This window comes from Pipistrellus hanaki (genome assembly GCF_964339955.1).
Source record: "Pipistrellus hanaki genome assembly, chromosome: 9".
NCBI classification, from domain to species: Eukaryota; Metazoa; Chordata; class Mammalia; order Chiroptera; family Vespertilionidae; genus Pipistrellus; species Pipistrellus hanaki.
In genome coordinates this window covers 59,461,713-59,479,739 of record NC_140511.1, presented here as the reverse complement: position 1 = coordinate 59,479,739, position 18,027 = coordinate 59,461,713, and the positions used below count along the sequence as shown (strand labels likewise).

Here is an 18,027-nt window from a genome sequence, read left to right as displayed (position 1 = left end):
AATGAAGGCTCTATTGTGTCTACCAGGCAACTGAGTTAGTACATTTGAAATCTGATTATTAAATGAGTTTACTTTCATATTATTTGGCTATTTCTCCTGAATAAAGAATATAAACTCAATTCTAAAATTGGAAACACCCCAAAATCCACCGATGGGATTTTATTAAATAAACCATACCCTAGAAACACAGTGTAAAATAATTTTCAAAAGAAAGGATCCATTTTTGGCCTTTTGTAGATACTTAAAAAATTATGATCAGATAATATCTGATGAAAAGAGAACACAAAATGTTCCATGTAGGGAACATATGATTTTTGTTGTCACCAATTTGGGAAGACATTCCGTTTTATTCTCAGTCCATGTGGTTCAGATGAGGCTGTCCTTGCCCCAAGAATGAACATGTGACTAGGAATGGTTAATAAGAATTGTCTGACTTTCTGTCTATGGTGATTGTTTCAAGGATACGCTTGGACGCAAATTGGGCAGTGAGTCATTTAGCTTTGGTGTAGCCATTGGGAAATAATTCCTCTGTGCTGTGTTTACCAGCTCTCAGGATAATGAAAACTTGGAACTTCCATTGATTATCTTTGAAAAATGAAGTCAACACAAAGGATGGCAAAGCTAAGAGGTGAAGAAAAAAGAGATCAATTTCAGATAACACTGTTTTAACTCCTGGATCTATCTCATCATTAGATTCTTCTACTTCTGGTTGAAAATGTTCTGACTAGCACAATCATATTGATCATAACTAGGTAGAACTTATGTTTTAAAAACTAAGTAAAAATTAAGGGTATGTGAAGTCTTAGTTATGTCTCATATGAAATTTGATAATTTTTTTTATGGTGGAAAGATTCTTTTTTTACTGTAATAAAAAGTAGAGCTCTGGCATTAACTGAAGCTTTCTGTGTTTTAGTTTTAGGTTAATGAAGCTTTTGTATTGTCAGCTGTTGTATTGCTGTGAGAAATTTATAAATAACACTTACTCTATAATTTTGTGTTTGGATTGCACAGAGAAATCGCAGTAATCCACTCCAATGTCTGTGAAGTCCACAAAGGTAGAGGACAAAAGCTGGAATGCCCGAGGGTTTTTTTCCTTGAGCTTTTGGCATATGTTAAATCCATCTACAATTTCTGAATCACCCCCGGTGACTGTTTGTTTTATACAGTGCAGAAGCTGAACCTGTAAAAAAGAAATAGAGAAATAGGTTTTTAAATGATACATACTCACATTTTTTTTGACACTGCATTAAAGAATAGGAAGATATGGATGCACTAAAATTGACAAACCTTTTATATCTCACTTTGGGTTCATCAGACAAAGAGGCTGGAGAGAAAAAGTTGCTCTCCATCAACAATAAAATTTGTTGCAGATGAAGACATAGACATGGACATACTAATGTTCATGAGAAAACAAAAGGCACAGATAAAAATAGGGGCAGGGAGCTAGTAATTCACCTTGGAGTATTTATGCATCTCGCTTTAGCCTTACAAAGAAGGTGGGAACTAATTTGGGTCAAGGAGGGTAAATATGATTTTGAATAGAATGGAAATTTTAGAATAGAATGGAGAGAGTGAATCAGGTGGCAATGATGATGATCGGTATGCAAAAACGCACACTTCCCTGAGCATCAAAAAGTTTGGCTGCCGTAGAGGGTCACACCTGGGGATGGTAGATGCAGGTGGAAAGGCTCTTTGGAACCTCAAAATGGAGAGTCTTAAATATCAAATGAAGGGTATATTTTGTGCTCAAAAGGGGGTCATTAAAGGCTTTTGCATATGGAGGTAAAACTGAATTAAACAATCTCAGCCCAGTGGTGTTATATGGTATAAATTATTTAAGGTGGGGACTAATGAGAGTGTAATGTAATATTTCATATGGACAGATAAGAAGCTAATGATGGCCCTAGCTGGTTTGGCTCAGTGGATAGAGCATCAACCTGCAGACTAAATGGTTCCAGGTTCAATTTCAGTCAAGGGCACATGCCCGGGTTGCAGGCTCGATCCCTAGAAGGGGGCATACAGGAGGCAACCAATCAATGATTCTCTCTCATCTTTGATGTTTCTATCTCTCTCACCCTCTCCCTTTCTCTGAAATCAATAAAAAATATTAAAAATAAAGAAGCTAATGATGAAGGCTATGACTATGAATAAACCCAAGAAATATTGGAAATGAAAACCAAAAGAAGAGTATTAGTTATTTTTATTAAGGTTTAGAAGGAAACGTTAAACATTATTTCATTTGTAAAGCAAAACATAGTAAAATTAAAAAAAATACTTTCTTCTATTAAGCAGAGTTTGTTATCTTTGGTTATGTGACTTCTTTTGGTAAGTCAGCATGGGTGGGTTATTTCTAATAACTAAATTTAGACCCTGACTTTGTGCTTAGAGAGACTAACCACATTCAGCTGTGAAAACTTTATTCTTACAGAGTCGAATAAAAAAAAAAAAAAGCACCAATGTCTGGCAGTTCTTATTGAAAGGAAGAGGCAAATATGATCAAATACCAAGACTTGGGGGTAATTACGAGTGGGGAAAGCATCAATTTAGCTTGCTTATCTCCATAGATTTTCTAGAATAGTGCCATCCATTTAAACTTCCTGTAACGATGAAAATGTAGTGATAGTCCCACATGGCTACTGTGCATTTGACATGCAGTTAGTATGACCAAGGAGCTGAATTTTAGATTTTATTTAATCATAACTAATTAAAATTTAAAGTCATTTGTGGCTCGTGACTACTGTAGGAAATAGTGCAGGTCTAGACCACAACCCTCCATCCTCCCCAAACTGCGTACATTTTCTCAATGTTTTAAATCTTATGCATACTTGTTCTCAAACTATGGTTGTTTAATTTACATTTATTAAGTCCTCATTCTGGTCCTTAGAATTTTATACTTTCATCTTCATTTTATAAGTGAAAAAGCTGAGACCTAGAGCTGAAAAATTCAGTCAGCTAGTAAAATTCAGTGAACCCATGGTAACATACTATTCAAATTTTGGTCTATTTGCCTCAAAATCCTCATACATCAACTTCCTTTCCTATAAAGAGAGAAGTCTCTTTATAGCACTCCTAATAATTCAGTATTGTTTCGTGTGTGTCTCTGTGGTTTCTAAATATAAACTTCCATCGTAGATTGATGATGCCTTATTTTCTAATGTTAGAAGAAAACTGGTCTAAATTAATAATAATTCAGTCCTTAAGTTTATGCTGTTTTCTCTTAAACTAAACACACACATGTGCCAAAGCTGACCAAGTCATTGCAGAAAACCATCTCATCACTAGGGCAATGAGGGGTGAAGCAGCATGATTAAAAATAAGATAAAATGAAAATTTCCACTTCAAATATACTAAACTCCAAGAAGACAAAACAATAGCATAACTTTGTCCCTGAGAGAATCAAAATGTTCCTTAAATCCTTTTAGATTTTGCCATAATGAAGTCATAGAATATTTCAAATATAGATCTTTAAAAAAGGTCAAGTGATGCCTTTTACATATGGCAAGGCCAACTAATAATCTTCTCTTGCATATTTATATTTTAATGCAATCTTATGAAATAAAAAAGGTGATGAAGCCAGACAATATTTTCACTGCTAAGTTAAGAGGAAAATACTGTATATGTGTGATGTGTATAAAACCCAATTTTATTTCATGTAAGTCATACAGAACCAAAAATATTTTCTTTCTAAATGTTGCTTTATGACAACATGTGACTTCTGGCCCAGACAGAGAAGTTGGCGAAGCAACATCTGTGTTTCATTAGAGCCGTGTCTCCTTGTCCCTACCCCATATGATCCAAATTGATAAAATGAAACTCTTGACAGGTAACTTATCCAGATCATTTCATTTGTACTGGAAAAACACGGACTAATTCTGTTTGTTATGAAAACACTGGAACAAATCCCCCTCAATAATTCAAAATGGAAACTTGAACAAATACACAAACAGCGCCTACATTTTAATGATTTCTCTGCTAGAATTTAGACATTTCAGGAACCATCTTTTATTTTAAAAATCTCTCATGGAGTCATTAACTTTAGATGTTTCATTTGCTGATGGGAGACAGGCACACTTTTGTGGCATTTCTTTGCCTGTTTACAGCATACCTGTTACTAGTATGTCTCTATTGCAAGGAAAGGTGCTGGATTAAGTTTTGAGATATAGAGAAGTCTAAAATTAAATTTCTGTATTTAAAGAGTTTGTCATATATGATAATGTCTATAAATAATCAGCATGTAACATAAATTATGGAAATTTGAAAGTCCAACTCAAGACCCATATTGTGCAGTGAAAGATGGAGGCCCATGTTCAAGTCCAAGTTCCCTATTCATCAGATGTCACCCTGTGAAAGTATTCAGCCTTGCTGTGTGTCATTTCCTCATCTGACATAAAAAAGACATGATTTATTCTGTCTACCTTCAAAGAATGTAACAGATAAAATGCTATAAGTAAAAATACTTTGAAAGGGTGTCAAATGCTGTAAAAATGTCAAGCATTATACTTCAGGAATATTTATGAAGTCATTTAATCACTTTCCCATAGGCTTTCAATTTTAACCCAGAAACAAAACCTAAACTCATAAAAAAACAAACAAACAAACAAACAAACAAAAACCAGCAGGTAATTTAAAAATTCAAATAAAAGCTTTCTAGTTTGATTTTTAAAACTTCATCTAATTTCTCCAACCTATCTTGAGCAGATGAATGGGGCTGATTAGTTTGGTTTTTAACCTCAAGGATTTTAGAAAATTTCCTGCCTCCAAACCTCATCTGAAAATGTGATAAAATGGTCATTTTAATATCATTTAGTTCATAGAAATCATGTGGTATCATTCTCAACAAAATAATTTAAAATATGAAGTTATATTCTAGACTAGCTTAGTTAATGCAGGCTAGGACAATGAGTAACAAGAAGGGCACAGAGAAAATGTGTTTAGTCAACATGTTGAAAAACAAACAAATTTTGATTTTTTATCCATTTTACCTTCATTAACTAGAGAATTAACCCAAATTTCCACTTCCATTTACCCTGGAAGATATGGATTTCTGTGTAATATTTCATTGTCCTATTTAGCTCTAAAAATAGGAATAAGCCCAGCTGGTATGGCTCTGTGGTTGAGCAATGACCTAGGAACCAAGAAGTTATGGTTTAATTCCCAGTCAGGGCATATGCCTAGGTTGCGGGCTAGATCCCCAGTGTGGGGAGTGCAGTTGGCAGCAGTTCAATTATTCTCTCTTATCATTGATGTTTCTATTTCTCACTCCTTTTCTCTCTGAAATCAGTAAAAATATATTTTAAAAAAAGAAACAAAATATATTTTTGAAGGTAATTTCCTGACCATATATTTTTTTTTTGGTTTAACAAAATGATGCTTTTGCAAAAATGTAGCTGGTTTACTAAAATGACAGTTTCGGCCCTAACTGGTTTGACTCAGTGGATAGAGTGTTGGTCTGCGGACTGAAGGATCCCAGATTTGATTCCAGTCAAGGGCATGTACCTTGACCGAGGGCACATCCCCAGTAGGGGGTGTGCAGGATACAGCTAATGGATGTTTCTCTATCATTGATGTTTCTAACTCTCTATCCCTCTCCCTTCCTCTCTGTAAAAAAATCAATAAAATATATATTTAAAAAATAAAAAATAAAATAAAATGGCGGTTTTGTAATAACTTAGGGGAAGAGGATCCTAGATTGTGGCTCCACGCTGAACATCCTCCTTGAAGAGGAACCTGATAGATGGGAGAGTAGATGGTTCCCCAAACTAGCCAGGGTTACTCTGCTCCATGCATTTATACCCCCTTTGCAGTCTGTCTTTGCAGCTTCTCCCATAAAAGGTGAACTCTACTTCCCCCACTTCTTGAATCTGGGCTAATCTTATGATTTACTTTGACCAGAAAGCATAGCAGAAGTGACATTATGTTGGTTACTAGCCTAAGTCTTGAGAGGCTTTGTACATTTGGTTTGTTCTTTGGAAACTTTGCCAGCTGCCATGTGCATGAGCCTGAACTAGCCAGCTGGAGGATGATATGATAGAGCAAGTGGGACAGGGACAAGCCGGCTCAACCATCACCTAGGTCAACCAGGCCCAGCCGACTCAGCAGCAGCAGCAGCAGAACTGCCCAGATGAACACAGCCCAAACTGTAAAAACATGACCTAAGTGGCTGCTGTTCTTTTAAACCACTAAGTTACGGAGATGGTGTTTGTTTTTGTGGTTTTAGTAATAGCGAATTAATGTGAATGATGGCCGTATGACTTTGTGTGGAAAATCTACATTGTGTTCTTTTTCTTTTCCCTATTTTTTCTTTGAACTCTCTTGTGATTGGTAAGTGTGCAAAAAGACCTCAAGATGTACGGCTGTGGTAAAATGTCTAGGCAAAGCCAAAAGTGCCAATAGTTTCAGGAACAAACAAAAAAATGTTAAGAAATATACATGAGAATCTTTGATCCCTTGGGAATGGGAAGCTATTCAGGATTTAGGTACAGAGATATTGAGTTTGGGTTGTATTTGGAGAAAGCATAGGGCAAATTAGCTGTGTATTAGGATCATCTAGGCTCCAAATAGGCGATAGTGGTCCTTGGCCTGCCTTGCGGAATGTGGCGAGGCTCACCTTACCCCAGGTGGGTGATGGAGCGCTGGGTAATCAGTGTGAAAGCTGAGCTTCCCAGTTGTGTAAGCCACGTTGTTTGCATCGATTTTGTCTTGCACTTGCCAAGTATGTCTGTAAAATACAAGAAACATATGTTTAAACTGGCTGTAACTGAACCAGAGGAAATGTGCTAAAATGAACTTGATACATGGGGGGAATGGAAACTTTTCATTTTATGAAATAATTCCCATAATGATGATGAGCCAAGGAAGATGAGTCTGACCTTTTTTTTTTTTGTCTAAAGTAATCATTTCCAAATTAGCATCTTCTCACTGCTCTTCTCTCCAAAAGAGAGTAAATTCATCTATTTGACAGAGTTTATGAAGAGGTGTATGTGGAATTTAGGTTGTTTTTAATAGCTTCATGCCTTTCTAGAAATGATTTATTGAGGTGAAGTTGATATAACATAAGCCATTTTAAAATGAATAATTTGGTGGCATGTTAGACCTTTATAATGTTGGTAACTGCCATCTCTATCTATCTGGTTTCAAAAACATTTCCATTATTCTAAAACCTCTTACCCATTAAGAAGTTTCTTTCCATTCTACAGTCATAGTTCAACATCTTTCCCTCTCCTCTGTTTTTCTGAAAAAATGCAGAGGCTTGGACAGACTCTATTTTCTTTACTTGGCAAAACTATAGATAACATTATCTTCTTTTGTGACAAGACAATATCTATGTGTCTTTCTGTTTGTAATGTTTTTTCACTTTTAACTTTTCTCTCAACTACTATTTGGTTTCCCCATATAATAGCTTATATGGGGATGATAAGAAAAATGCTTGATTCTTTCTTTTTATTTAATACTAGAGGCCTGGTGCAGGTATTCGTGCACTGGTGGGATCTTTCAGCTTGGCCTGTGCCCTCTTGCAATCTGGAACACCTTGGGGGATGTTGGACTGCTGGTTTTGGTCCAATTCCTTGGCCTACAGGGATTGGGCTGAAACCAGCAGTCTGACATCTCCTGAGGGATGTAGTCATACATGAGGTGAAGTAGCAGGCGGCCAGGGAGGAGCCTGAGCCCAGGCTGGGCACCACACTGTTCCCGCTCATCCTGGCCCCGCTGCATCTGCTGCTGCCACCACAGGTAGCGCTGCTGCAGAGGCGGGAGAGGCTCACACTGCTGCAACTGTGCTCGCCAGCCATGAGCCAGATGTCTGGCACCCGTCGATCAGCTGAGTGGTGCTCTTGCTGAGGGAGCGTACTGACCAGGGGACAGCTTCTGCATTGAACATCTATCTCCTCGTGTTCAGTGTGCATCATAGCAACTGGCCAACTGGCTATCCGGTTGCTGTTCAGTCACTTAGGCTTTTATATAGAGAGATATTGCAATGTAATGAATTAGTGTTTTACTACTATAAGGTGAATGATTAATTAAAAAAATAACCTTATTGATAAAAATGTATTAAAACTAGATAGAGATAATGGTTTCACAACATTGTCATTTTACTAAATGACACAGAATTGTATGCTTTAAAATGGTTAAATTTATGTTATGTAAAATTTACTTCCATTAACAAAAAATAGCTAGCCTTAAAAGTTACAAAAAAAAAGTTAACAGAACTGGTAATGACTTGCAAGCCTGTGACAAGGAAACACTTTGTAAAGCTTTTCAGAAGATTAAGACAATGGGTAATTGGAAAGAAACTGTGTTTCTACATAAACAGAAGTGTAGTTTGAAAAAAAAAAAAGTCACTATGCATGCACATCATTTTATTGCTGTTATAATGTATATTTATTAACTATGCTCACAGTTATGAAATCATTTTTCAATAAATGTATATTGAGTATCTATTCAATTCAAGGCATTGTTTTTCAATAGAGCTAGAGCAGAGAACAAAAAAGTCAAACAAATGACCAAATCTAATATCACACAGAGATAAGTGCTATAAAAAAATAAAGTCAGGTAAGAAGGTAAGGACTGGGGGTCAGAGGACTACCACGACAGAGATGATGCTTTAGGAAGTACGCTGGAAAGAGCTGGAGTTTTTCACAGAGATTTGAATGAAGTCAGGGAAGGAGAAGTATGCATTTCTGGGATATTTATTTTAGGCAGAAGAATCTGACAAGAAAAGTTTGTGTTTTCTCTCTATTTTCTGGGGCAGAGAGTAAAACTACCTATTTTTTTTCCTTCTCATTTAAAACTATTTTTATTGATTTTTAGCGAGAGGAAGAGAAAGAAACATCAATGTGAGAGTACATTATACATGGGCTGCCTCCAGGGAATCCCACAACTGGGGCATGTGCCCTGACTGGGCATTGAACCAGTAACCTTTTGGTGCACAGGATGATGCCCAACCAACTTAGTCAAATCGGCCAAGTCTTTTTTTTTTTTTTTTTTTTTTTTTTAAATCATATAGATTCTGGATGGAAAGCCTGATGTATCTTTCATATCTTTCAGAAAAGGTTAAAGAGCTCTCCATGTGTGGCCATGTACTGCAAAGAGAGCCAGAGAAAAGTGGAGAAGCATATACACTGAGTGGCCAGATTATTATGACCACCCCATCAATACTTCGTTGGGCCATCTTTTGCCTTCAATACTGTGGTGATTGTTTTTGGCATTGACTCCACGAAATGTTGAAAGGTGATGTGAAGAATCTGACACCACGCCTGGTGAATAGCACTGTCCAGTCCTGTGAGATTTGATGGTTATGGAACCAGCTGCCTGATGGCTCTTTTAACTTTGTCCCACAAATACTCAATTGGATTGAGATCTGGTGATTGTGGGGGCCACCTAAGCAAGGTAAAGTCTCTCGTGTTCTTGAAACCACTCCTGCACAATATGAGCACCGTGGCATGGTGCATTGTCTTGTTGGAAGAAGCCATCTCCATTGGGATATGCCATCAACATGATAGGATGAACTTGATCAGCAGTGATACTTAGGTATGTTGTGCTATTTAGACGTTGTTCCACATGAATTACAGGGCCCAAATCATGCCAGGAAAACATGCTCTAAACCATAACACTGCCCCCACCAGCTTGAAGGGTTGTACTCATACATGTGGGGTGCATGCTTTCATGCTGTTTTCGTGAAATTCTCACTCTGCCATCTGCATGATGCATCTGGAAACGTGATTTATTGGACCACATGACTTTTTCCCAATGTTCAGATGTCCAATTCTTGTGTTCCTGTGCGAATTGGAGACATTTTTATCTTCATAATTTCAGACAGCAAAGGTATTTGAACAGACCTTTGGCTTCCATATCCTATATGATGCAGTGTACGGCTGATTTGCCTACAAACGTCAGGTGGTCAAAATAATCTGGCCACTCAGTGTATATCCTGCTGCAATTCATTTCAAGTATGTGTCAAGCAATCCAGTATATGTAGTGACTGTTGCCAAGAAATACACGATCTCTATGAAGTTCATGCCACTCCATGTAACATATATAATTCAGATTCAGAATATACTCAGCATCAGCATCCTAAGAATTATCAAGACATAGGAAGGGATTGGATTTAAGGAGTCAAAAGAACTAAATTCATCACATTGCAGAATTTATCATATCCTCTGACTAAGAAGATGATGCTGTTGACACTGTTAGTAGGAAATGACTGCATTCAAATTTTTTTCCCCCCTCAAAAATGATGATATTGATAGTTTTGCCAAAACCGGTTTGGCTCAGTGGATAGAGCATGGGCCTGCAGACTGAAATGTCCCAGGTTTGATTCCAGTCAAGGGCATGTACTTTGGTTGTGGGCACATTCCCAGTAGGGGGTGTGCAAGAGGCAGCTGATCAATGATTCTTTCTCATCGATGTTTCTAACTTTCTATCCCTCTCTCTTCCTCTCTGTAAAAAATCAATAAAATATATTTTTAAAAAAAGTGATGATAGTTTTGCATTGATCCACCTCAATTCTCTTTCTTGGTTCCTCCTATGATCAAGGGTCAACTAACGAGGTTTGCTGCAGCCAAGAGCTGGCTGAGAGAGCAGGTGAGAGCTTCAGCCAGGGAACAACTCTCTGCTTTGTTTGACTTTAATTGGCTTCTACAGGGAAGGGGGCCGGTGACTTGGCTTCATCGGAGCAGTTCTCCGGCCCTCTGATCTAACTGGCAGGGGATGACAAACATTTTTTTAGCCCTAGAGTATCTTTGGGATGTGTAGTCTACACGTCTGTGCTCATACATAATGATAAGTCCCAAGAAAGGAGCTTGCCAGTTCCAATCACAGAATAGCCTCCTAATAGTTTTAGCATAAGTCTGGAAAAATCCTGAAAACGTCATCTCATCTACCTTTCCTTGTAGAAATGAATCGTGCCAAGAAGACTGCTGACTGTCTGGGACTCTAGGCTTTCACTTATCCTTCTCAAATCCAAATCTCCCATGAAACATTGCTGAAACAAATGCAAACATAATCCATAGGCCTGTGTAGAAACTATCATTTAAAAGCCCACTTGTGGAGCTTTCATGAGATGAGGGTGTACTGACATGCACCTCTCACTTGAGACATATTCTAAAGCGTTCCAAGTAAGGCAAAATGCAAGCAGATCATCAAGAATTCTTAGGACAGAAGCAGAGGGGCAGGATTGATCCTTCTGCAACTAAAGAGGTGGGCTCAGCACAGCATCTCCCCCACCCCCTTTAAAAATATTTATTTTTATTTCAGAAGGAAGAGAGAGAAAGAGCGGGAGAGAGAGAGAGAGAGATCACTAATTGGCTATCTCCTGCATGCCCTACACTGGGAACTGAGCCTGCAACCTGGGTATGTGCCCTAACTGGAAACTGAACTATGACCTCCTGGTTCATATGTCAATGCTCAACCACTGGGCCACACCGCTGGATCTCAGCATAGCATTTTTATCTAATGATGTAGATGCTCCGTATTATGCTACAAGTAATCCTGCTTTTGCCAAAGATGCTGTTTTAAGCAAAGCTAAACAAACAAAGATGCTATTTTAAACAAACCATTGAGTTAAAATTACAAAATCTCATTCTCAGCATTTAATTAAAATTTTTGCTTATATTTTTCTCCATTCCAAGGTTTTTGTGAACAGTTTCTGTGTATTACAATACTTATTTTTGAGAATATTTCATGGACTTGGTTTAAAAGCTAATTTACTAGCTTCACCCTAATATAGATGGCCAGTTATAGATATCATGATATTGTATGATGTTAATAGTATTTTGTGACAAATTAAAAACCTTTAGAATGTATAGGGTGTTTATTGTTTATGCCAAATTAGTCCTTTTTGTCCTGGATGATGCATTTTATTCCTTTTTGGTTAGTGGCTCCCACTTGGTGAATCATGCTGGATTTTTTTGTAATATTTTTTCACTTTTGAAATGCTACTTATATAAAAAGGTGTTCTCTATTTTATCACTAGCAGCTGCAACTCTCAATGTTGACCTGCTGCAAGCTCTTCTTTGTCAGGTCATGAAAGAATAGCTTCTTTGGGACATCATTGCTTTTCCCAATGAATTGAAAACATATGCACATAGTATATTATTTTTTAAATTTTAACATGCAAAATGATCTAGATAAAATAGACAAAACATTTTATAGTTAGCCATCCAAAGGAATATCATATTGTGTATTATTTGTAACTATAGTTGTGACACTTACACATATGACTTCCTAGAGGCAGTCACTCACTTTTTTGCATTATCATTTATTAGGCACACACAATGGGCCAGGGATTGAGAATGTAGAATGGGATGGGATGGAGTAGAATGGAAGAATAGAATCCTACCTTATAAAAGGGTAATATGCAAACTAATGATCAATCGCTTAAGCCATGACCACCAGCCAATTGAAGCGAGTATGTAAATTAACCCCAGCCAAGATGGCTGCAGCCACAGAGAGCAGTTGAGAGAGGCTTGGGTTTCCCCGACAATGGAAGCCAAGCTTTCCACATACCCTGGCTGGCCTGGGCCTCCACTCAAGGCTACAAAGTTTCAATTGTAGAAGGTAAATAAATTCCAGATACCAGGGCCTCCACTTGGGTCACCAGGGGTTGTGGCCAGCCTGCAAACCACCACAGGCTCCTTGCCCAGGCCACCCCACACCCCAAGGTAACCCCCACCCTGATTCTTCAGGGCAAACCAGCTGGCCCCCACCTATGTACCAGGCCTCTATCCTATCTAATAAAAGAGTAATATGCAGATTGACCAACACACAAGATGGCTGCCCCCATTGGTCAAAGATCCTGCCCCCATGTGGACACAAGATGGCCACCACAAGATGGCCAGCAAAGGAGGGCAGTTGGGAGGTACAAGGCCAGCAGGGGGAGGGCAGGCAGTTGAGAGGGACCAGGTCTGCAAGGGAGGGCAGTTGAGAGGGACCAGGTCTGCAAGGAAGGGCAGTTGAGAGGGACCAGGTGTGCAAGGGAGGGCAGTTGGAGGCAATAAACCCTGCAGGGGAGGGCAGTTAGGGATGGCCAGGCTGGCAGAGGAGGGAAGTTGGGGGCAAACAGGCTGGCAGGGGAGCAGTTAAATATCAATAAGGCTGGCATGGGAGTAATTAGGGGTGATCAGGCGGCAGGCAGAAGCGGTTAGGGGCAATCAGGAAGGCAGGCAGGCGAGAAGTTGGGAGCCAGCAGTCCTGGATTGTGAAATGGATGTCTGACTGCCTGTTTAGACCTGATCCCTCGAGTTTAACATTCCTCAAGGTGTCCCAGATTGGAGAGGGTGCAGGCTGGGCTGAGGGACACCCTGCTACCCTGTGCACAAATTTCATGTACCGGGCCCCGGATAGGATAGGATAGAATAGAATAGAATAGAATAGAATAGAATAGAATAGAATAGAATAGAATAGAATAGAATAGAATAGAATAGACTTGCACCTCATGAAACTTACAGTCTATGGGGAAGACAATATGATTAATTTTTCAAGGCCAACGTACAAGGTATTATTAGAGTAAAGAAGTGAAGATCGAATGGAGACCTGAAGGTTGAATAGAATTTGCCTGGAAGAGTAAAGGTCATTGCAGGCAGAAGAAAGAGTTTGTCAGAGAGCCCACTGGGGGAGAGCATGGCCTCACAGAAGTGAGAGGAGTTCACTCGAGGCCCAGTGATGATTTGCTCTATGTCTACCCTTGAGTTCCCTTTACATTTCTGCTTCCTTATTGTCCTGTAAAGTCTTACAAAAATATCTCAGTGCATTAGGGAACTGAGTTAAAACATATTCATTATCTCATATCAACTGATCCTCTATCAAAAATATTTTTCGAGCCAAAACCGGTTTGGCTCAGTGGATAGAGCGTCGGACTGCGGACTGAAAGGTCCCAGGTTTGATTCCGGTCAAGGGCATGTACATTGGTTGCAGGCACATCCCCTATAGGGGGTGTGCAGGAGGCAGCTGGTCGATGTTTCTCTCTCATCGACATTTCTATCTCTCTATCCCTCTCCATCTCTCTCTGAGGAAAATCAATAAAGTATATTAAAAAAATATTTTTCTAATGAAAACACGGACTTGATAATAGTAGATAGTGTTACTTTCCTGGTTGTCTATTAACATTAATCCTGGTATAAGCTCTATATTTTAGGTTTATTCAGTGGTGACTACGTTAGCCATCCATTATTATTGTTATGTTATTTCTAGGGAAGGGTTATGATTATTTGTAAAAAATACTTGGCATTTGTGTTTTAGGATTTTTTAAATCCTCATCTGAGGATATGTTTATTGATCTTAAGAAAGGAAAGGAGAGAAAGAGAGAGAGAAACATGGATGTGAGAGGGAAACATTGATTGGTCGCCTCTCACATGGGACTGAACTCAAAACTTAAGTATGTGCCCTGACCAGAAATTGAACCCATGACCTTTTGGTGCATATGATGATGTTCCAACCAACTGAGCCACACTAGTCAGGGTCTAAGTCTATGTTTAAAAAAATCATTATCTTTCAGTTCTACTTGCATTATGGACACACATTACATCGCATTTATTCCTAAATATGAAAAAGTCCATACCATTTTTAGGTGAGAATTAATAATATTCCCCAACATAAACTAGAAAAACAGAAGTAACCTTTCTGATATGTTCAGCTAATATGGAAATCTCTATGAGATATAAAGATGTAAACAAGGAAGATTCTGAGGTTATGATGCTGATATAGTTTTTAATTTCTCTGAATTCTCCCAGCAAGGCATCTGGAGTGCAAACTCCAAAACTCAGGGATATCATCTAATCAAAATTAGGTGAAAAGATATATCTATGACCACCACTCCCTCTCTCCCCCCCGCACGGCCCAACACACAAACACACAATGAGTGGGTATAGATAGACCTTTATAATATGTGGTATTATTAACTGTGTAGGAGAAAGCAGAGGGAAGCAACTCGGCACCTAATGGATCTGAAAAATTCCCAAATCGCTAATAGATACTTGCTAGAAAGTGCAGACAGCCAATTTATGAAAGGTAGTTAAATCTGAGAGGGGATTTTCACATTCCAAATAGCTGAGTACAAGAAGCTCATGGTAAGGGACTGGAATAGTCTGGGCCCCATGAACTCTTAAAAATTTACCAGACACATTCCCTTCCACAATTAAGTTTCCATGTGAGAAAAACAAACCCAAATTGACCATTAAAGGGACAAAGTAATGAAAAGGTCCAGATGAAAGTGAAGGAGAAGAACCAGGTCTTAGAGTGTTATCAGCCATAGTTTTGAAATACAACTTAAAATCATAAGCTTCAAAAGGTTTCTGAATCATATCTCTTCTTAATAGTTAAGAAAACAGATTTTACATAGAAATTGGAGATATAAAATGATTAAAGTTTAGTCTATTTATAGCTACATCTAATGAACCAAAGGATTTTAATAAATGATACCATATATGAAAAAATAATCTACCTGATAATTGGAAACTAAAAAATAGGGTGACATATTCAGGATTTTTTTTAAAATTATTAAAAATGAAGACAAAACTAGAAGGAATGCAAGATCAATACGCATAAAAGATAATGCTTTTATATAACTAGAAGATAAAAGAAGAAAAAACTTAAATGTAAAAAAAAAGAAGAGATAAGAAAAATATGAGAAAAGGCAAAGATGATTTAATATATGCGTAGTAGGATTCCTTACAAGAAAAAACCCAAAGTAAAGACCAGAACAAACATTAAAAACTGCAATTAAAGATTATTGAAATTAAAGAAAAAGGTTTGAAAGCGCATACAGAAAGACCATATCATATACTCTCTTAAAAATTGCCCCAGAACCACCACCAACTTTACATAGTCTGCAAACTTACTGATCCTTAATATATATATATTTGGGCATCTAGGTAAAAAAAATCAAATTATTTAGAAGGAAAAGAAAATTAGATAGCCAATAAAACCATAGTGCATATTGAAGATGTCTTGAGCCAAGAATTTTATATTTAGCCAACTCGATTTTCAAGTATAAAAGACTTAAACTGCTGTCAACATGCAAGAATCCAGAGAATATTGTTCCCCTGAGTCCTTCCTGAGGAATTTACAAGGGAGTGAGCTTCAGACAACTAAAGTGAGTAGGGATACATAGACATAGCACTGGTGCTGATTACTCATCTTGTTTTACTAACAGTACTAATTGCAGCAAAGGAAAAAAAACAGATACCAAAAATCTACAAAATTGGGAAACCAAGCTGTGATACTAAGTGATGTGCACTTGGTGAGAACACTTTGATCCCCCCAAAATATCATAAAATTCAGAAGAGCCATTACATTTGGGGACTGTTTAGGATATTTGGGCGGGTTCTGGTGTGAGTGGCAATGTTCCATTTCTTGACCTGGATGGTACTCAAGTGTTTGCCTTGCTATAATTTATTTTGCTTTATGTGATTTTTTTTTGTATCTTTATTATATGTTTCCGTGGGAAGTGCTTTTAAAATTTTATTTTTAAAAGTTAATGATACTCCCAATAGTCAAAATGAAGACAGGTAATTATAGAAAGATAACACCCTCTAAAAACATAAAGAAAAATGTTATAGCAACTTGCTCCAAAGTCCCAAAGGCCTTCCTTATGAAAAACTTAGAATGTATTGCATTACAAAGTAAATCCACCTTAAGCATATTTTGTAGTTTTTTTTTTTTGTTTGTTTTTTTTTTGAGGGTGGGGTGGGAGGTCAAATTGTGCTTAATTTATTTCATTTGAACAAGAATTAAATACTAGTTTAGATTCCTGGTGTGAAAGATTAAACTATACACTCTATCTTCTCTTGTGACAAGTTAGCTGCTTCTTTGTCATTTTCCTTTTGCATAAACATTTAGCTATAATTGAATTTAGTAGGGGGGGAGGGAATTAATATTCTGTTGCTGTTGTTATAATTTAGAAATGTCTATATTATTCTATCAAATTATTTCCTAGCATCTGAGCCAAAAATGTGAGTAGAAGCCACATTTGATAGTCAACGTGATCATGGCTTAGGAACTATAGGGAAAATGTTAGATGATAACAAACTGCTATAGTATCTATAATAATAAAAGCATAATATGCTAATTAGATCGGACAACCTTCCAGGTGAAGCTGGGGTCTTGAGGGAAGCCCAGGTCCCAGGTGCCAGAGGGAAGCTGGTGCCAACAGCCAGGGGAAGAAAGGCCTATTCTCACACAAATTTTGTGCATCGGGCCTCTAGTCATAACATAAAGGAAATATTGCAGACTGTTGAATCAAGTAACCCTGGGTTTGCAACCTGATTGTTCTGCCTCAGTTCTCTTACCTTTAAAATGGGGACAATGATTCTTACCAGAATCATGAATCTGCAAGATAATGATGATAAAGCATTTAGCTCAATAAAAGGTGTTTCATAAAAAATTATTTTTTCCCATCCCAATAATAACAGCTGTCTGTCCTGGCTACTTAGAATATAACCACAGTTGCAATGGGGTTCAGAGGACTTGAGGAGAAACAACTGCCTTACTAGGGTATTTTATAAATTTTCTCAAACGATTTCTAGAGGAGCATGCGACACAGAAGTTATTTTTCCTTTCATTCATGAGATGACCTCATACTCAAGTGGTTTTGTTGGCAGCAACTTTAATTACCACGAAACCTGATATTACAGAGGGAACCTCAGGGACCGACTCTTGGCTGATAACATAACCTGGGGTTCACAATGGCCAAAGAACATAGCTTGTAACTGCTTAGGAAACTCTAATACTCACAAGAACACACATTTTAAAGGCCCCTGCCCCAAGTCAAACACTATGGTTAGTACTAAATCTTTAAACAACTCATTAAGAAATCCCAGTGTGAATTTTTTACAGAGTAGGATGGAATTACAACTAAAGTCAGAACTCAGACAAGTTTTCTTTGCTTTCTTCCCAAGTCTGAACTGCTTTTAGGTTGTTGTTTTTTTCATAACTCAGAAGCCATTTTTATTCAAGATAGGTTGTGTGGTTTTCTCAAGCAATTTCTTGGCTACAACTATACCAAAATGGGTAAATATGTTGTTTTTTTTTTCC

At 37.8% G+C, this 18,027-nt stretch overlaps 1 protein-coding gene across 7 annotated transcripts in view; it reads right to left on the bottom strand.

The window, feature by feature from the left end:
• BBOX1 (gamma-butyrobetaine hydroxylase 1) overlaps positions 1-18,027 on the bottom strand; it is a 63,630-nt gene that overhangs the window by 6,732 nt on the left and 38,871 nt on the right. For all 7 annotated transcript variants that reach the window (XM_084893610.1, XM_084893606.1, XM_084893607.1 and 4 more), the window contains 2 exons: positions 6,613-6,718; positions 984-1,180 (listed from right to left, as the gene is read on the bottom strand). In XM_084893610.1, coding sequence (XP_084749736.1) covers positions 984-1,180; positions 6,613-6,718 — 303 coding nt within the window. The remainder of the gene's footprint in view (positions 1-983; positions 1,181-6,612; positions 6,719-18,027) is intronic.